At 39.8% G+C, this 21796-nt stretch overlaps 1 protein-coding gene across 3 annotated transcripts in view; it reads left to right on the top strand.

The window, feature by feature from the left end:
* Positions 1-17697, top strand: part of CRCP (CGRP receptor component) — a 30474-nt gene extending 12777 nt beyond the window's left edge. For all 3 annotated transcript variants that reach the window (XM_084299545.1, XM_084299544.1, XM_084299546.1), the window contains 2 exons: positions 8119-8176; positions 16452-17697. In XM_084299545.1, the coding sequence (XP_084155671.1) occupies positions 8119-8176; positions 16452-16595 (202 nt within the window). In that variant the 3' untranslated portion in view covers positions 16596-17697. The remainder of the gene's footprint in view (positions 1-8118; positions 8177-16451) is intronic.
* Positions 17698-21796: the final 4099 nt, after the last annotated feature.

Consider the following 21796-nt stretch of genomic DNA (forward strand, 5'->3'; position numbering starts at 1 on the left):
CAAAATACCAGATTAACAGATCAGTTTATCTATTCTGCTGACAGCCATCTACTTGGGATGTTTTTTTCTCACCAATACAATAGGCAGAAAAAAAAATCAGTTTTCCTTAAAAACAAAAAGGCAAATTTCAAATTTGAAAAATAAATATGTAAGATAACTTACACCTTTTGGACGGGGGTTTTGCTTGTCATCAGTTAGTTTGGTGAAATTGAAACTGTAGAACTGAGAGATTTTTTTAAAAATGAAGAACTCTGAACTGACATCATAGTGAATTTTATATTACCTTGTTAAGGCCTCAAGCTTTGGCTACTGCTTCAGTACAGTAAGCCATGTTGTACTTGGAAATAGAGTGTGCCACTAGCAGCTAATTTTCCAGTTTTAGTCTCTGGAATGGTTTCATATTTTTAAGGTAGTGTGAATGCCATCACATGAAAAGAATGTTTATTAAACTTGTGCTCTGTAATTGCAATTAAATGCAAATTGGCTCTTCTTGTACTTCTTCCTGTTACAGATAACCTGCCTTGGATCTAATTTGGGATTAATCAAATTTCACAGTGTATTTAAATTTTAAAAATGGGGCATAAGCATTGCCGTTTTTGTCTTTAACTCAACACTTTCAAGGAAATATTGAGCTGAAAATCAGTAGTACTTCTGGAAAGTATTTTCCCTTGTTACTGCCAAAATCTACAACAAAGATAAACCTTGAGGATAGTAAAGACCGAATGATTTCCACTGTAATTTTTGTCTCCTCTAGAGCTTTCAAAGTGAATATTCAACACCAAAGACAGGGTGGTGTTAGTTTAATAATAGCATCAACTAATAGTCTTGAAAAAGACAACTGTATTTCCCACTGAATCTACGTATTTCAAATTAATCCTTTGTAGCATTTTTTGTGTTAAGATACAATGATCAGCTCTTACAGTTCATCCTGGATGACTGTACCAGCATTCACGTTCAGTGGTAACCCCTGTGTAGGGAACAGAGCCGGGTATGTTTCTGCTGACCATGCACAAACTGGGGCTGTGACTGCGCAGACCACAGCTCAGGACTGCTCATCAACAGGCCAAATCCCATGGTGTTGATTCAGACCAGATTTTACAGGAGTTGTCTTGGTTGACACAAGACCATAGGATTTGCCTTATGGATCTGATGTTTTCGGTTAGTAATAAAATACACTGTTAACGTACACTGCTGTTATTTTATAATTTTCCCAGCAACTGAAAAGCATACGTTCTTTGGATAAATCTGCCTTTGTGGTCACAGATGTTTTACTGTGTTTTTTTTTAGCTCTGTGTGCTGTATCTTGGCGCTAACACTGTTCTCTTCTTAGCTATGGCTATAGATGTTACTAGAAACTTACTTTTTGTTCCTAGGTGATCAAAGTATATGTGTGTATATATTTATGTACAGTTTAGGAGTTCAGTAGATAGAAATGGGCAATGCAACGACATATAATACAAGATTTTGGCTAAAATATAAATGCTAGAAATATTTGGCTCACTGCTGGTAGAAGATGATAGATTTTGTCTTAATTTGCACGAAAGTATCTAACTTTTTAATTATTTTTTAGAAATTGAGTTTAATATGCGCTGTATCAATGTGCTGTCCATTCTGTCTACCCAAATACACAAGGTGATCTTGAACATAAGACTTAATTTTGTCTTATGGGAGAACTTTTTTTGGCCTTGAGTATGTGGTAATCGTACATCCTCACCTCCCACACTCTCCCCTCAAATGAGGACCTCAGAGTCATTTTCTTCTCCTGTAACTCTGGGCACTTTTGTCTCCAGCAGCCTGAGCTTTGTATGTCCCAAAGCCCACTCAGTTTCATTTAGCCCCCAGCTGGAAATGCTGATCTTGGCACTAGTTGAGTCTCAGCTACTGCTGGATGTGGTCGAGAAGCAGGGAGGCACTGCTGAGCCTAACAGCAGTGATCCCCATTTGGGGATTTCTCACTAGGCAGATCCTGTAAGAATCTGCACACAGACAATTAACTCTGATCATGGTTTTATGTGAGAAAATGACTTTCACCCATCACTCATCTTTGGTATGTATTCATCTCTTGAAGAGCTTTCATGTTCCCACCAGTGTTACTAAAATCCAGACAGTCCAGAGGAGATACAAAGACGTGCATTCTGGAGGAAACATGCTGGAAGTATTTTTCACCATCTGCTTAGATGAATGAAAGAGTTATCCTCTTTATTTAATGAACATGAGTGTAAATATGCTTGCTGTAGAAGGTGTAAAAGTGGATTCATCAGAGTTGGGAAAAGTTCCTTGCATTTTTTAGGTGTAACGAAGCATGAGCTAAATTCAGGCTTATTATGTCTGTGCCTGTGCAAAATAGTGCAGTCAGCACTGATACTGATGCATGTGCAGGCTTGCAACATTTGCTTTCCTTTAAGCTTATTTCTGGTAGAAAAAGACCTAATTTATGTGCGTGCTGTCAGGAAACCCCTGGTGCACAGAGACTCGGATTGCAACAGTCAATTTTTGATAGCGGTGTCAGGAAAAAAAATCAGTGCAGTGAGTACTGAGTTCGACTCCTGTTGCATGCAGTGATTCCCTGCTTGCTGCTCACCTTGGGGACTGAGGATTCCAGTCTTCTGGAGAAACACTGAGCTTCAGGGGTATTTGTGTGTGTGTGCTGCAAAGGTATGCCCAGTGCACCCTTCTAGTCACTCTTTATTATTGTAGGGAAGGTCAGAAATTGCATGCATGAAGAAGAGCTAGGACCAGAGCTTCTCAGATCTCATACTTGGAGTGAATTTCTATGTTCTGTACAAACAGCAGGAAGAGCTGGACCTCCCAAGTAAGCAGAGGTAACTTCGTGCCTTGCACACATGCATGCTTGGTATTTCTTAAATAATCTTAGTAGCTGGATATTTACTAAACAGACAGTAGAAGATAAAATATTACTTTATTGCAGAAGAGAACAAACATCTACCTGTATCTAGTGTACCCCTATTAGTATCAACAGATTTGTCCACATGACTTCCTTTACAGTCAATTATCTCTTTTGGCACCTTCACATATTTTGCCAGAATAAAACAACTTACATCTTTGTTATCAGAATGATACTTGGGTTGATAAGCAAATAACTACCTGGCTAGGTACCAGTTTTCAGATGTTGGTTACAGAATAGTTGGTCATTTCGGTGTCATCACAGTGAAGCTCTATGTACATAAACCAAACGCACTGCTTAAATCTTAACTGTATAGTGTTAACATGGCTAAAAATTGTTATTTTTTGGTGTTAATTGGTGTTTATAATTTCAAAAACCCTTCAACCCCTACTCAAGCACCTTCAGATGAAAGACGTCATTTATTTAGCTGCTTTTTCTTTTTTAATGCCCTGCTGCTAATTCCTTTTTGATGTTCTGAGTCATTTTTCCAGCAGGGAGCTTTGCAGATCAAAACCAGGCACGAAATATTTCAGATAACACACTTTAATGACTTACTTGCAGATTATCTCTCGTTCTTCTGTATGCATTTTGCAAACTGGAAATATTCTGAATGATACCATCTTCGCTAAAATAATACTCTTGAGATCAGTTTGTCCTGACTGTATAACTTCTACCTGTTCCCTAATAATTTATAATAGTGTTAGTGGCTTATAAGCAGATAAACCTGTGAGAGGTGACCTTTTTTTACTCTCTGCTTGCGTTTCTTGTCTTCAGGAAACATGAACAGTTTCACTAATTAATTGCTTTTAATTTATTTCTGTTGTTGCCTGCTTTGCCAGGAATCTTTCTGTAACAAACAAGATGGAGCTCTACCTGTTTTAAAATAGCTCTGGATAAGTAAGATTTGCATTCTTTAGCGCAGGCATAGTATGACTGTGGAGTTTTGATCCTGATTATTGGACTCCGAAACTTTGTTGGCAACAAATTTCAAAGGTATCGCTCTGAAAAAAAGAAAAATGAAGAAGTGTATCTCCAAGTCAAATAACTTTTTTTGTTACTTTCTTTTTGTCTGAGGATTTGGAGGAGGTTTGAGATTGCATTGGGGTGTGTCACGCAGCAAAAGCAAAGAAAGAGTTGTTTAAAAAGGCTCTGATCTCAGGAGCCGTATGTGAGTGTACGGTGCAGTGAGAAACTTGTATAAAGTATGAATTCATTAAACAGTGAGCATAAAAGTCTATTTTTGTAAGTAAGGCTTTAGGAGGAGGGGAAGTGTTTTACAAATAGCTATCCTCATAGTTCTCCTGTGACAGCTGTAAATGTTATCTGTTCTAGATGTCTCGAACCGAGGCACAGACTTGTGTTTGGCCAGGGACCGTAAAGCAAACAGCATCAAAAGCCAGGACCAGAACACCAGCTTCTGTGTCTCTGTCAAGTGTTCCAGGCACCGAAACAAGCAGTTTCCTAGCTCTCGAGGAAAAAGCACTAAACTTTTCCTATACTTAGTCAGATGAATTAGGTTCTTTTTATGCTGAAGATGTAATTAATATTCTTTACCTACTTTTGTTAAGACTTCTGCTTTTATGTGTGATGATGTCTTTTGCTACAATTTTATGCAGGTAGGGTTTGTGTTTTTTTTTTCCATTAATTCCTTAAATGACCTGCTCTCAATTTCAACTCTGGGATAAGGTTTATTCTTATTTCTGTCAATGTTAGGGTTTTATTTCATCCTTTCCTTGCTTATAACAGTAGCAAACGGCAGCAGCTATTAATACTTTGGTTTTGACAGTAAGGCAGCCAACACAGCGGTGTTCTCAGCTCAGTATTAAAGTCAGCCATGCTGTTAATAGTCTCTTGTTGTAAACATCAAGCTGCTAAATAAATAGATACAAGTGATTAGCATGGGAAAACAAAGGCAGCACACTGACTGCTTCCCACCAATGGAAGCATATTTGGCTTTCATCCTTGATTCTCCCAAACCAAATGAATATCTCTGGGTAACTAGGCTAATTCTGATTCTTTTGTGTTGTCTGTAAAATCCCAGCCTTCAGAGTTCAGGACCAAACCCCGTGCTGCCAATGGGTTTGTTAACAGGATATGGAAGAGAATGTAAACAGCTATTCTGCAGGAGAAAAGAGAGAATGTAGTCACTGCAGGAGGAATTGCCCTTAAAACACTGATTTATAATGTAGCTGCCACAAAGGACCTTCTCCCCAGCATCACCTTATATTTCTGCTGCCTGGGTGTACCGTATGGTTCATGAGTGAAAGGACAGATCCTTGGGGCACTACAAAGTCCCAAGGAGGAGGGAGCAGTCCTGATCAGGGTCCATGGCCATACAGCCCTTTTATCCAATATTTAATGGAGCCTTAAAAGGATACAGCAATGCCTCCTATGATGATTTCTTTTTTTAGGACTTTGGTTTTGTCACCAAGAGGCTGGGTCTCTTGTTGAAAAACAGCAATCAAGGTATCGTCTCTTCAGAGCTATTTTCTGTTCTCAAGGGCTCTAAATACACATCGCAAAACCCTCTGATACAATTAAGTTCATTGTTTGGTATCAGCAGAGCAGCTGTCTGCACTGAGCCATGGTCTCCCGTAGTTCCATCACCAAGTCACTTGCAATCGTGGACATTTTAGGTAAAAATAGGCCCATTAGCTCATCCGGTCTTTGGTAGTACATGATTTTTCCTTCAGGTCACTCTGGGAACATCAGCCAGGAAATTTTTATTCTAGTGCTGCTCGTTCTATGTGTTAGGTAGGTAAATGAAGGGTCTTACTCTGTTTGGGTGTCAGCCGACAGCCTTGAGAAGTATTAAATTTGGTGTATTAAATACTAGATTCAGCCCAGACACCGGAGCAATGCATCACTTGTCAAAGGCTTCTCCTGACAAGCGTAAACACCTTGGGCTTGGAGCATTTTCTGGTGCACACACGAATGATAAAGTATCGAGGTGCCTTACAAAGTTAGGATCTGATAGCTGGGGTTAGGTTTCAAAGGCAGTGTCAGAGGCCATGCGAAATGAGGCGGCATCTCTGCAGCACCTCCAGCCCCACGGGCGTTGAGCTGCTGGTTGTAAAGGCCTGCCTGTGAGAGCCCTGGGCTGTGAGTTACAGCATCTGTTCCCCTGAAAGGTCTAAGGTTTCCTTTCAAAACCACCCACGGGTCCCACAGAACCAAAGGGAAACTCTAAGGAATCTGTAAGTACACATTCAAGATGCCCTTTAAATAATACATTTCAAGCTTTAATTCCTCAGAAGTGTGGTTCACTGCTGTAACACAGGCTGGAAGACGGTATGTGCTAACTGTCACTTCTCATTTAGACACACAAACGTGTGTGACAAAGTATTGCATAAACATAGATGGCTGCTAGGAACGCATGTATTTTGGGTAATAATCATTCAAGCTTTTTCCCAGAAAATGCACATTCAATTTTCTTTGCTCTTTGCACATCTTATTATTACTCTAGTTTTATTTTTTTTATAAAACCTGTCTGTTACTGTTTTGCATGTCCTTTTAAACATCCGTTGTATCCTTAGCAAAACTGTATGATTGTGCTTTTCTGCACTAAAACACAAAGACCAGCTCAGATCATTGGCCGTGTTTCTGTTATGTGGTCAATGTCAATGATCTGAGCTTCTGAAATTAATGAAATATGCCTTGCTAGCATATGCCAGTTGGTTTTTGACTTTGCTGTTGGAATGATTTCTCTTTCAGTAGGGTGTAAAAGGAATAATTTTTGGCTACAAAGCTGTTGCTCAAATGCTGTGGTTTGAATTTCAGGCCAATACTTGTTTGATCACATCTTCAAAAAGAATGATTTTTAAATGTCAGTGAAATTCTCTGCCTCGTACCTTTTTTTTTTTTTTTTCTGTTTTAATGGTCAAAGTGTTTAAATGGAAATTTGTGAGATCTCTTGATTACTTGGTGAAAAAGTAGAGCTCATTGCTAGTGGCTAAAAAGAATCCAGACAAACAGTGAGGCTGGATGAGTGTTATCGTGGTCCTGAATGTGCCAGGAATTTTGCCACTGGCTTCAGTGATGCTAAACAGTGAATATTAAAGTGTTTTGTGTTTAAATACCAATGCCAGACTAATCTTCCTGGCTTTTCCCCCAATAGGCAGAGGAGAATGAAAACTGAGCATTAAAAATACAGATGCAACACAGTTGGTATCTAAAATCACAGGAAAAGAGGTTAATATCGGATTGAAGTGCTTTGTGGTAAAGGCCCATGACTGCAAATTTGAATTCTTTCTGCCATAGCGTGTGGGTAGGTTACCAAGGTTTTGAGTTACTGTAAGTTAATGAATTATTCTTTGTCTTTTAAACTGCAATAAGTGACGTATCTTTACAACCCAGCTCTGACTGAGGTTGGGTGTTGGTGATTGTTTTGTTTTTTTTGACATTTTTTATATCTGTTACCACGTTGATTGTGGCTATACCACTCTTTATGGACTGCAGTGAGTCAAGTTAAAAACAAACCAGGAAAAAGAGGGCTGTGAGGGCTATGATTGTCTTTACATTGCACCTCAGTCCCCCAGCTGGTTTGCTGCACGATTCCCACCCGTTGTAGTAACACAACTGGAAGCAAGGTTTGCATGGGAACAGAGGACTCGAAGCCATTGTTTTTGCCCAGAGACATAAGTGCAGCAGTATGGCCTTAGCCCATTGTAATAGCATAAGAAAAAATGTGTTGGCATAAACTGTGTGGGTTGCAGACAGTACAAATGGATGTGTGGTTTTGAGCTAATTTTTTTTTAGCCTACCAATTCTTGTGTGCGAAGAGAACAAATAAATTATTGCCATTTGACTGATGGGTTGTAACTTTTTAGGTATGATAATTGTTCTTGTGGTCATTTGTTCATAGCAAAAGAGTCTGTGATCTTTGGCAAGTTGTCTCGCGTTTCTGTGCAGCAATTAACAAAGTAACAGTGCGTATTTGTTAATGCTTGGACTGTAACGATCTAAGGGCCTTTGCCCTGCCACCTTAGACTATAGGTGGCAACAGCAATACGTTTAAACACACAAGGAATTGCTCTTTTTAAAATATGTAAATTAAAGTATGAAACCACACTGCAGACCCTGTCAGAACTCTCCTTGGCAGTGGCTTTTCATCCCCCAGTTATGAGGAATGTATTTGCATCATAACAGTCGTTTGGGGGGGATCCTCAAATCATATAGTAATGCGGATTGTTTTACTCTTTGTTTCTAAACAGAGCAGAAAAGCTGCAGTTGCTTAACCACAGGCCTGTGACAGCAGTTGAAATACAGCTGGTAAGTAACAATGCTCCTAACTGCTCAAAGCTTAAACGAAAGCAGCTTTAACTGTGAGGATCAGCTGAATAATTATTTTCTCATGGTCGGTGATTGAACGTATCCCTTTATACACATCTTTACATTCATGGTTTCTAATCCCAACTGCTTCCTCTCTGAGACCTCCCTTAGAGCCTTGCCCATTTTTCTCTTGGACAGATTCTCCACCCCTAAGTTCGCTTCAGCGTCACATATTGAAAATGCTGAACAGAATCATTAAAGGTTACTTACAGTATTGTGAGTAAGAATATATTTACCTAAGACTTTCTGCTGCTGCTCTGTAATCACTTCCCTTCTTAATGACTGTCATGACATAGTTGTTTTTATGGCAGGGTTTTATGTTATAGTAAAATCAAACATTCTGAAAAGGAAGAGGTAATGACAGATACAGTGTTTTGAGCAGTTGTGCAGAACGAGAAATAGATACAAGCAGATGGAAAGTAGCCGTCATTGATCTATTCAGCATAATTCTGATGTAAAGAGAGACTTGCAAAAAGAAATAGATGGGCTGTATTCTCTGCAGTATCTCTTTGGGGAAAAAAAAAGTCTCATAATAAAGGATTATTATGCTAAGGATATTGAAATAAAGATCTCTTACACTCAGAACCTCTGTTTATAATCATACCCTGAAAGCAATTATGTAGTAACAGGATCGTATTTTGCTGAAAAAAGGGAAGGATTAAAGAGATAGCAGTAGGACTGTTTTTCTTGTGTAGCCAAGGAGTAGACATTGTAATGCTGAAGGCATCTCATACAACAATGCTTCTAGTCAAGGAATTAGCTCTGTGTTCTGTGGTTGAAGAGATCAGTGTCAGCCTTGTCAGCAACCCAACCAAGAGCATTAAGGCTTCATGAGTTTTGCTTAGGAAGTTATTCATAAGCGATGATGTAGAGCCTCAGTGCAGAGCCTTTCTCCCACCTTGGTTAGCTTTGTGTGCTGCAGGCATGGATGTGTTATGTGCCTGTGCAGGCAGTGTTTTGTCTCTTTTTGTCTGCCTGAAATGCAGTAATCATTTTGTGGCTTTCAGGTAACAAGATTTTTGTCTGTCTTTTCCATCCTCCCCTCAGTTCATCGTTATCTTACCTATCAATGAAATACTGAAAACAATTTGCTGGGTCATGTTTGAAGCCCAGGAGGCAGGTATGAGGAAATTGGGCCTTTATATACAAAGTCAGATTTCTGGGGGGGAAAAAGAGTCGTACTTCAGATGTTTTCAGGTTTGTAATGTGGAAGTTAGGCAAAACTCACTGCTAAAACCTACAGACCTCTGTTCTTGTATCTATATTCGGTATCAGCCCATTATTCATAGGTAACCTTTCTCAAAAGCAACTTGTATAAATTGTAATATTAATACATTAGGGGGCTAGTCTGAATTTATATAGCCATAAAAGTATTGGGGATACAGTTACTTCTGTTATGTTCTAATACCCCTCTAATTTCCAGCGCAAGTTTCTCCAAAACTAGTGTTCCAGTAGACTAGGCTGACTGGATTGTTAACACTGCATTAAATTAAGCAGCCCCAAAATTGCAGTACCTAAGTCTTTTCATCAAAGCACATCAAAGTCTTTTGAGCACAAAATAACTGCTAGGAAACTGCAGGCCGTTTTTGTTGGTGAAATACTGAGACTAGCAGCCATAGGAAGGAAATGATTTTACTTCGGGATTGCTGTGATCAATCATTTTGTTTTCTGGTGAGGACAGGGGAAAGAGATTGGAGCAATGCAGCATCTTTGAAAAGCCCTGTCTTCCCAGAGTGTCTTTGAGTGTAAAATAATACAGAGCTGTGGAGGCTTAACAGCATTTTATTCTTTGATGTCAGGAGGGAGAAGATTACCCATACGCAGATTTCATGCAGGCAAGTCTATTCACTGCAGGCTGAGAGACAACCTATGGAGAAGTGAATGCTAGGTGTAAAATTGCCTTGATTCACTTTTCATTGTACTTGTCCCTGTCACTCAGAAGGTTTGAGTCCATCCTGAAGTGGAAATTAGAATAAATGATGTTGAGAATTTCTGACAGTTTCATAAAACATAGCCAAATCGATTTTTTTTTAAAAACAGTTTTAAGCAAAACACCAAACCAGCCATATCTCTGTCTCTCCCTTGCTCAAATAGTTTTGATGCCTCAAACTTCTAATCAGTGCTGTCTATACATGGAATGGGGTCAAATTTACCTGATATGCTTTTACTAGCTGATGGGAGAGGATAGTTAAATTTACTACTGATTGTTAATTTTTGCCTTTCTGGCGTTTTCTTTCTGGCTTTTTGCTTGTTTGGTTTTTGCTGTCCCTCTATAAAATTCCATGTCCTTAGTAACGTGCAAAGAGTAAATCAATTTTGAAAAAAATAATTAGAGAGAACATTTATGATCTTTTGATCTCAAGTTTTTCCTTTTTTTTTTTTTTTTTTTTTTCATAAATTGCTGTATTGTTCATATTTGTCTTTTCTGGACTGTGTGCCAGGATTTATTTTCAAACAACAATAGCAACAAAAGGAGCATGAAATTCTAATTCATATCCCACTGGGTAAAACACTGTACACATTACAGCTATCTTGACCTCCTGTTTTAATCTCTAACATATGTTGTTCTTGGCTCAGTGATTCACAAAGGAGGAAGAAAGACAGCGATGTTGACCTAACCGTGATACTGGCCCAGATTTACTTAATGCTGAACCGTGATGGGTTTGAAGATTAAGCATCTTCTAACGAACAAATTGCTCCACATTCTTCTCTCTCAGCAGAAAAGTGGGTTTTAATTCTGTGCTTTTTAAAACCAGATTTCCATCTTGGAGAGCTTCGTACCTTGTGATGTGCGCTCTGCGTAACCAGCCTAACAGATTGTCTTTTATTATAGAACAGGAAATAATGTAACGTGCTCTGCTGGAGAATGGAAGATGTTAGAGGAACTAAACATTTTATTTTTTCAACAATATATTCTGCTTCCCACTTTGCATAGTTGGTTAATTATCTCTGAGGTACATTAATCCAGTTGTTCTTTTGCTTTCCAATCAGTCTTTCACTTTACATCTTTTTTTATGTTCTTTTTTTTTTTTCCTGCTAGCATGTTGGTCCTGAACTATTTTGAATGACTGCTAAAGGAGGAATTAGCAGTCATTTTCTCATAAAATATGTACTCCTACACTGGAGTTAAATTATGCTTGATAGCTTTGGCAATGATAGGAACCTTATTTCCTTTTTTATTATGGTTTACTGTTTTTTAATAGAATCCTTAGTTTATTATTCAAATAAACAATAGCTTTTTACCCACAGACGATTCTGCTCAGTGATGCTGAGGTTTGTTGCCAATCAAATATCGCTGATCCTTGAGAGTTTCTCAGTTCTTCCAGAACTCTTTTTTTTAAGAGTTCTTCAGTGCAGCTTTATTTATTCTTCAACATTTGCAGTATATTGTCTTAGGAGGCTATAAACATTAAAATAAACATTAGTCTGAAATCTTAAATGAATTAAATGAGTCTTAAAAGAAGCACGGTGAGGATGATGATGTCACTTGTGCTTTGCTTTTTGTCCGGTAATCAGAAAATATAACGTATTATAGTTAGGGACAGCATGTTCCTAAAACGTTTGCCCTTGCTTCACAGAGTTTTTAAAAAAAAATATATAGACAAGTATGTTTGTGTATGTCTGCATGCTGGCACACAATAAGTACACATACATGCCACCATGAAAGTATAAATTTTAATCTTTTGTTTTATGAATAGCAAAAGCACTGCAGATCTTTGAAATTATCTTGATAGGCTAGTGGCTGTTTTCTGATACACCTACTTGATAAATAAAACCTTTTATACCTTCTGCAAATAACTTTCTGCCATGAGAATTTATTAGCAGGTTTTGATGGGACTTACTCCTTAATATAATTCTGTTGGTGTTCTGATTTGGAAATTATGGTTGTTTTGTTCCTCTGAGAAATTTATACGTAGTATTCAATTAAAAAAGGCTCCTATTAAAATGTGCAGCTGGGAAAGGCTGCGTGGTAGTAAAATATTCCACATACACATTTGTTTAATGAATACAGCTCTAGTTCCCAGTAGCGGTTACATTACTGAGCAAGGCATCTGCCAGAGTTTAATTCAGCAGTTGGTGAGTGATTTGTCTTTTCATTCTCTTGTAGCAGGAGCCTAGTGATGGATGATTGTGTGTTTTGCTTTGCTGCGTTAGAAATCCGTGCACAGATAAAGCTGGAGGGGAAGGATGGAAGGTGCTTAAGCAAGTGAAGTATTGGCTATTAGACATCTACATAAAGATAGGATCGCTCTCAAAGCTGAGCAGTAGAGAAGCTTTAGCTGACTTCTGAGTAATTTGCATATATTCCACAGTTCTGAAAATCTGGCCAGGTAATTTTATTGATGCTTTTTTAAAGTCAATAAAGAAACTTAATTCTAGTTTCTCGGGGTTTAAAAGTATTTACTAACTGCAAGGTGAATGTGCCTCCATTTATTGCAACCATATGCACACCAATTAGGCTACCAAATGAAATTATGTTGTGTCCTTGCTTGATTCCTTCTTTAATCTTATAGATTATAGTGTTTAGAGCATTAGTGGGGGGGGGGGGGGGAATAAAAATTGCTTACCGCGTGAGTAGTGTATTGAGTTAAATAACTAATTGTTACCAGTTTGGGTGAAATAGAAGTTATCATTGAGGCCTGAATTGATCTTAGCCACATAGTTGCATTTCATAGAAAATTCATATTGTATATACATGTCAAAGACTTTGATATGCTATGATATTTGCTAAAAACCACTGTAGTTATTTTGGGGTAATATAGACTTGAATGCTGAAAAAGTAATGACTTGGGATTTATTTATGTAAGAAGACGCACAGATGACGTGGCCTGCTGTGTCTGTTGTGTTCAAGAAAATCCTCGGGCTCAGCCCTGTGGAAGAGACACACTTGTCTTGCTGTGCAGTAGGGTGCTTTTATCTATAAACTGTGTTCCTGTAACATTGCCCAGTTGTACAACCCCCGAATATTGAAAACAGCAGTTCAGCTGGAGCTTTGGTTGATGATACCCTACAGTTTGCACATGGCATCATCTGTGAGAATAATCAATTTCCATTTGGCTTGTGTGGCACTGCCAACATAAATATCTTATGTCATACACTTACTCAAAACATTTGCATTTTTGTTTGCCCTTGTATAAACCGTGCATTCCTGACTGCTTACAGTTTGAATCCGTTGCTTGAGCAATTTCAGCCAATTGCAAGTTAGAGGTTAGCAGAGGGTTTTGGTATAGATTTTTTCCTGTATTAGTAAATTCTTGCTGGAAAAATCAGCACTTGAATACAGTTTTGTTTTTTCCCCTCTTCTGTTTTCTCTTATACATTTTTTTTCTCTTCCGAGTATCATAACCTCATTTCCTTGTACTATCCGTAGCAAAGGTATTATAGTTGCAAATCAGAAGGCTGTGCAAACATCTGTTGAATCTAGAATAAACTTCTGAGTCACCTTCTGTTTCCCTTGAATCTGTTCTAAAGGGAAACAGACACCATTTGTCTCTTTGTCTGCATGTTCTCTGTGCTTTATTTTTTTAGCTCTTCCTTTCAGCATGCTGCTTTGCTGCTTCCTAATTGCTTGTGTTTTCATAAATTACTGCTCATGCTGTTTCTCTGAAAAAAAAAAAAAAAGAAAAAGATTATCACTTATGCTTTTGATCCTTTGAACTTCTAAAATGTATCAGAGCCATGTAGTGCTGAAATATCAGCTTGAATAATAAGCCATCCGCCCTGCCAAAATACAGATTTTTGTTTATCAGTAACTCCCAGCCTAAGAGCAGGCAGCGAGGATGCACAAATCTAAGGCACCGAGAGGTGAGCCCTTAATGAATTCGCTGCAGCGGTTTAAGAAATTACCACTTCTCTCTGGCTGAGACTACAAATCTGTCAACAGAAGGGAATGTGGAGCCGTGTTACCCACTGCTCAGAGCAGTGTCCAGCATCTTTCTTTAGAGGTGCTTTTCTCGACAGTTTAACCTTAGACATCAGTTTCAGCACTGATGCTACTGAAACACTGGAGACTGCTTTTTTTCATCAACTTTCTGCTCAAGTGTGATTTCTTAAACTGCCAGAGCAGTCACCAGAGCTCATCAGTCAATGTCCTGAGGCGTAGCTGCCATTTGTGAGTCCTGCAGGCTCTCGTGTTCAACCAGTACAAATGATGTAAATATGATTGTTCATATTAGAAATTACTTGTTCAGTGCTCAGGAGCACGTAAGAAGCAGCAATTAGGCATGTAAGTATATTCTGTCTTAAATGCAAAAGCTGAGAAGAGCTGGTGCTAATCTAAAAATCAGTATATTATCTAAGTACTCGTAAGTCATTGTGTTTGACTTGGGTCACCTGAAGCAAGTACCTAAAGTAACAATTCTGTGGCGAAGAAAGGGAATGGAGGTATCTAGGGAGAGATAAAATTTAAATGGGGAAGAGGGGCAGACTTCAAGTGATCCAATAAATCAAATACGAGCCAGGCAAGGTGCCAGCTTTCTGAAGATCTGAAAGCAGTAACAAATGCAGGAGACACTGGCCGCTGAGACATAAATCATTCAGCCTTAAGTAATTTTGCCTGTCCAAAGGATGTGGGCTTTTTCTTTGTCTGTACAGATCCTGCTGCTGTGGGGCTGTCACCTTTAAAGTTGAATGTAACAGTCATTAATAACACTGTAATCCAGTCCAAAAAACAAGCTCAGGGACCTCTACAAAACTTAGCAGCATAGGTCATCACTGGAGTAATGCCTTTGTCTGCAGTACAGGCAACAAAGAGCATATTTTTGCACTGTAACATACCTCGTTGTATAACGTTGCTGCTCCAAGATAAGCTGGTTAACCTGCTGAGATGATCACCTCTCAACTGTAGCCTAGAAGGCAATTATCTGACAGCACTTCAATAGCTGCAGCAGTTGCTTACGCAGAAAGGTAACATTAGGAGTGGTTTTAGTATATTTTAACTCATTCTGTATACTCTAACAGCTGACAGTAATGAGAGCCACTGCTGTTTTTCAGGCCAGGCTCCTACAGTCATTCCTGAAATGACCATGGTTTGAAAGGCACTCTACACAGAATTTCATCCTTTGAGGATGAGTCCCCAGAAACAGTCGTTGGCAAATGGATATTCATCTGCCTTTTGCTGCATGAGTGGATCCTAGCGTGCTTGCTTTCCTCTCATCAAGGACCTGTGAATAATGACTGCTGAAAGATGACCCGATTGTGCAAAGAGGACTCGTAGGACATCAGGGGGAGGAGGTGGGGAGTAGTTAATTGAATATACCACGCTGGTTTTTAGAAGGCACGATGTGTCTGAATAGCTGGCAATTTACAGCTAGAAATGATTAAACCTGCAGTGACTTGGAACCGTAATTAATATAAATCACCGCTCTTCAAAGGACATGTTAAAGGACTTTGCATAAAAAAGAAAATCGCAAACTCCACAATCCTAATTGGTTTCATTTGCGTTTGAAGAGTTCATTTGGCTTGTGTTCCCAGTCCTCTGACAAGCTTTTCCTTTTAACAGCTGCCTATAAATTAGGGCAGTTGTTTTTCGTGGTAGCAGTGATATGAGAGTTCCCACAGCTCCGCAGTGAGAGTAGGTCCCTAATTAATCTTATGGAATTTTATTGTTGATGCGTGACAGCATGTTTTGTGTTTCTCAGAGCTTTTATATGCTTTTATACTCTGGGATCTCGCAATTTAAATAAATTCCAATAAATATGACTGCTCCAGGATTAGGTGGCTTCTTTTCTGCCCTAATTGCTTACCTTCTAGGTGCTGGATGAGATACCACGCTTCAGGTAACCAATCTTGAGTTATCTCATTTCAGTTCTTAGGAGAAAGCATGGGAATTTAGGAAAATAGGTCTGGAAGTGAGCTCTGCACATGAACCACATGAAAGGCCTGGCTCAAAATATTGATGGCTGCAGTGGGAAAGGTTTTAGGAGAAACCAGGAAGGAAAGACTGGGTCGAGTTTGTTGTTTGCCTTGTTTTAAAGCAAGCAGGGTCTCATTATGGAGTGCCAGTTGTCGTGGTTAACAATGGAGCTCTTCATTCTTTCTTTTACATATTGAAAGAGTTCCACTTTGACTGAGCTCTTTACAGAAGCATTTTACAATGTCTTCAATCTCTTGAAAATAGTATTTCCCACTTAGTTTAGTCCTTCGGTTTGAAGTTGAGGGCAGAAGAGTGGATTTAATGATCATAATAGATTGTGTTTGTTTTTTATACCTGCAGATGGTAGAAGAAAGTGAGGAAAGACTAACAGAAGAGCAGATCGAGTCACTTCTCCAGACAGTCACCAGTATTCTTCCAGGAGATCCAGCTGAACAACGGAGAGACTCAGCAATGGCAACTGAAGACAAAGGTGACCAAAAGTAGGAGGTGTCTAGACCAAAGTTGGCAACAATTTCAGCAAGAGAGAATTGGTTAATATTTTTGGTTTTTACTCGATACCAGTTTAATCTGGTATTGGACATCCTTGTAAAATATGTTACAATTATTATTATTCAGAGGTGATGAGGGAACTGATTGTTTACAAGAAAGCCTGGAAAAGGACACTATAGTTCTGGCATTTTGTCATACACAGGGGTGTGATAGTAACTGGATTTGTAGTGTAGCTGTCAGAAATGATGTGACAGTCTGAAGCTTTTGTATTTTTTCCATTACCCATGTAACAGCTGTACATCTGAGCAGGCTAATATACAGCTGGCAATGTTTTAATTATCACAGCAGTACTATAATTATAATTGCTTTCATATGATTTTGAATTGCCCAACTGTTTTTCAGAATGGATTACAATACAAAGCCGACTTTTGGAGCTGTTTGTGAAAAGGGCTATTTTCAGGGATCGATACGTGGAGTAATAACTGCTTGATACTTGTTCAGTCAACTTCAAGTAGGCTAATATGTCATAGAAGCGAGAGGATCTGTTGATAGAGTAACTGTTCTCAAGGATGTCTGACAGTCTATACTTGATGAAAGGTAGATCGAGATCATCAGCTAAATATTTATTGCCACTGAACACAGCTGAGTTGGACCAGTTCACAGCAGCTGAGGCTCTAGACTGTAATGTTAAGGCTCTTAGTAATACAAACAGAAGAACATTAAGAGTGAGGTGTATATTTTCCCTTTGAACGTTTGTTCCAGTATTTATATATAGACTAGTTACAGTCTTGTGAACGTGCTGTTGACAGTGGAATAAATGAATGAGTCAACACTTCAGTCCTAATCTGGTGCAGAAGAATGAAAATCAGTCATGGCCGAAGGAGAATTTTCTGTGTACTGAGCCTTGGCTGATTAAAGATTTCAGGTTTAAGTATTTAGTGCTGAAAGCATTGATGATTATAATAAATCTTTTGTATATATACACAATGTCATGAGTTACACATGGCACTGGTTTTATACTGTAACCGCAGACTGTTCTTCTATAATTGTTATAATGTACTGGAAATAGAAATAAAGTTTGAAGTATGTCCTGGGATTTTTTTTGGCTTAAATATGGGATACAAGAGCTCGAATTGAAGTATCTGACTTTATTCCCCACTTGTGTCATGGTTTTATTTTGTGATCCTAAACAAGGAATTTACCATTTTTGAGCATTAGTTGTGCCATATATGAAAGGGAACGATAACTTCTGGTTTGGGGGGATTTATGATACACATTTCCGTGGTATTTTAAGCTGCTTTGATCTTTGGAGAGGAAAGGAAGGTATTGGAAAATATATTTGTTACCTCCTAAACATAATTTATCTCACATTAAAGGCTTTCCAAGGTTGAAGGCTAATGGTGTGTTTTGACTGGGTATGTTAAGTGTAGTATTAGAGGGAAAAGACCTCAGTGTTTTTTGTTATATATCAATATATCTGTATTTTCTCTCTAGATGGGCAATAAAATAAGAGATTAATAGATCATATCACAGAATTATGTGATATTAATTATAAACTTAGCATTTTTACTCTTAGCAGCCATTAATGCTGTTGGACATTCCGCGGCCTTGGGTTGCAAGTGTTTACATTTTTATCTGTACTCTTTTTCTAAAATTAAATTGTTGAAGAATGTTCTGAACTTATGAAAAGCAGATGGGACCAGATCGCAAGTATCTTTAGCCAGCACTGACATTTTAACAGATCTCTGAATGTGGATGTTCCATCTTGGGAATTGCTGATTTATTTTTTTATCATAAAGGGTTTTTGCCAGCATGCATGTCATCTTCTGTTGTGTGTGGTTTGTACAAGACACAAGAACCTATCCACTTGCTATCTGGTTAACCTTTTTATCAAAATAAATTCCAGGCGGGGATACAAACATTAAATTTATGCATGGTTCAGTCTCAGTTAAAATACAGAAACATAAATTTTCCCGAAAATGCAACCTTTAGTAACATTTAAAGGTATCTGGGATTTCAACATCTGCATTGCGTTAAGAAATCTTTTTAAAAATCTATGGTCTGTGATCTCTGACCGCCTAAGTACAGGTGAGGAACTATTCTGGCTCTGGGAACGCTTTTCACATTGGGCTGTTTACTTTCAGATGCGTTCTTCGGAATCCCAAGACTCAGAAATGGTTTATGGAAAGCAAATGTCATCTTGTTTATGTGATTCCATTTTTCCACTGTCCTATATATTACCTAAAAGATCTGCCTGGCTTCCAAGGCTGCTTTTTGCTTTCTGAACTAATCAGTTACCTAGCACAGTGCGCTCTGCTAGTTCTTTTGGAGATGAGGCGGTGCAGAAATTGTTGCCCCGTGACATGTCAAGCATACAAGAAAACACAAAGGCATATTGGGCACTTAAAACTCAGGTTGTAGTTTTGAGAAGAAAAGTATAGAGTACTCTGCACTTTCTGAATATTTATGAAGTGCATATGATTTATTTTTTTTAGCCTTTTCATTTCTCGCACGCTCCTCATTTTTATTCCGTATTGTGCATTTTGAGTCTTGGCAGATTGACGGTTCTGGTTATGGCAGCGCTCGTGCTCTGTGTGCTTCTCGGGAGAAAGCTGTCAGAATTCATCTACTGTTTTGATCCTTCAAAATATATGGGGCTTCAAGCTGTTTGGGATGTGTCTTGGGTTCTCTTTTTGTAAACCCAAGCCTAAGGAGGCCAGCCGCCGTGATGGTGGTGTGACAGTCATCGTTGGAGACGTTTCATTAGCAAGAAGCTTTGTTTTATAGGAGAAGGAGCTGCGCCTCCTTGGCTGTGCTGTGCTGCTGGGGAAGGACCATACATTGGAAGTTGAGCCTTTTATGGGGAGTTTTGCTGAAGATACAGGAAATCCCTGCAATGAGTTGAGCAGTTTTGGGGGTGATCACACCGTGAAGAGGTGGCGGGGCTGTGTACAAGGCTGTTGGCCCCCAGAGGAACGTGGAATTTGCCTGACAAGCTCTCCTTTTCTTGCAGGGGGAAATACGTTTTGTTTGTTTGTTTCTGTGGTGCATTTACTGAACTATTTGTAGTCTCCATTACAGAAAGCAAACCAAGAACTCCAAAAGTTTAGCTGTGGCCAGGTTTTAGTCTGAAGCACGTCTTCAGACAACAGTGATGAAGTACCTAAAAATGGTACCGAAGCCAGTAAAATGGTATCCAAGCATCGGTGTAAAGGTTAAATAACATCTGTGGAGTGCCTTGAACTTAAAAAGTGTTTATACAAAAAGGTTCTGTCATTAGCACTTAAGTACTTAATTTTTACTTATTAAAATCTTGGTCGTAGTCAAGCTGTTGCTTTTGAGGTCAGCCAAACCGGGCTGAGTTACACGGGCGGAGAATCCTGCCCTGAAACTTTGAACCAGCCACACCGTGACGCTGCGTCGGGAGTGTTTGCAGCTGCTGTAAGCCAGCAGAGCCTTTGACATTTTAAAAATAATCAAAGTGGACATGGTTTTGGGACTGTCATGCCTTAGAAGAAATAAACTACAGGAGTTTAACTAGAACACAGCTGACTTTGGACAGACTGAAGTGAGTGTCTGCCCCGGGGCAAATTCCTGCTCGTCTTGGAGGCTGTGCAGGGAGCAGGACGAGCTGCAGGCTGCCCAATTTGTTCATCCCCTGCCTGACTTGTATGTCCCGTGTGAAATACGTGTTTGTCACAACCAAGAGCTGAATGGGGAAGGCCCAGCTGAGCCTGCTGTGGGCAAGGGGATTGGACTGGGTGAGCTCCGTGTTTCTGTGATTTCGCCTCCCCTGCCTCCTGCTGCATGCTCGGGTGTTTGCTCCCTCAGTGCAGGGACAAAAGCTGCTCTCGTAGGGGTTAAGATGCAGCCAGACTGGGGGCTTCCTTCTCCCTTGCCCCTCTTTCTGTCTGCGCCATGCCCCGTGCAGTGTGGCAGGTGGGTGCTCAGACCCCACGCCAGGATTTTATTCTGGGATGTTGACCAAAAAATAAAGAAGGGGAAAGCCTCAGGGGGATCTCAGCAGGGCTTTGTGTTGTGCCATCTATTTCATTTGTTGCTTGAGCTCCTCTGGTACGGAGGGCGCGCTGCAGGCTGCGGGTGTAAGGTGCTGTTCGTGTGATGCTCATCGCGTTTTCTCTTCTTGCTTAATGCTACTCCTTGGGCCAGATTCATCCGTGGTGCCGCTCTTCTGCCTTAAATCTGGCCCCAAATAGAAACCGTTCACACTGGCCATGCTCTGCCCCTCTGAGTTAAGCCACAGGTGAATTAAACCAACCCAATTTGGGATTATTCTGCGTTTTGGCTTTGAAACATTTATTTTCTGTATTGCGTTTTCTATGACTGAACTTTTTCATGCCTCTGCCACCCTGGGGTAGCAGCTCTTTGTCGTGGCAGCACTACAAGCAGCACATCTTGCATCCCCAAAAACGTTTCACTTTGCAGGCATGAAACCTGCCCCCCTGCATTTGGACACACACTTTTATTAAAGCATCAGCCTCAGCCGAAACCTGCAGTTGTTTGAGGGACTTCTGAAGCCCTGCGGCACGCCAGCCTGCCTCAGACCCACTTTTACAACCTTTTAGGGTTTTCCAGGATTTCTTTTTTCTTCCCCAAGAGCCAAGTGCTAGATCTTAACAGCTGAAGCTCAAGGAGCGCTGGGAGGCCGTTCTGAGCTGCAGCTTCTCTCCTCTGAAGCAGGATGATGGATGGCACGCGAGGTTTGTCTGAAGGACTCGCAGATCCTCAGGGGGTAGTGCTGTTACAGCGTTTGAGCAGATGTGCTGGTAAGTGACTGCTCACCTCCATCCTAGCAGGGATTTGGCAGGGATGGAGGGAATCAGGGAATTGTGTGCACCTCGAATTGGCTGAAATGGGGCTCTCGGGGCTTTTCATGCTTTGCTTTCCATGCACTGAGCATAACCAGTGGTTTCCAAGCCATTCTGCAGAGCTCAGTAGCAGCTCACAGAGCAAGGGAGATGGCAGATTGTTTCAAAGGATGTATTGCAGAAGGAGCATGGAGAAGACCTTCTGTGCCTGAAAACTTGCCTGTTTTTTTTTTCAGTCGTACCAGTTGGTCTAAATAACAGATAGCGTCTCTCCTCCTCAGCTCTGCCTCACTGCTAAGAACATTCATGGTTGTGAAATGTTCCTGGTAAATGAAAAGGGTTCATGGAAATGTCTCTGCTGACTCC

The sequence above is a fragment of the Netta rufina genome, assembly GCF_964035555.1.
Source record: "Netta rufina genome assembly, chromosome: 21".
Lineage (NCBI taxonomy): Eukaryota > Metazoa > Chordata > Aves > Anseriformes > Anatidae > Netta > Netta rufina.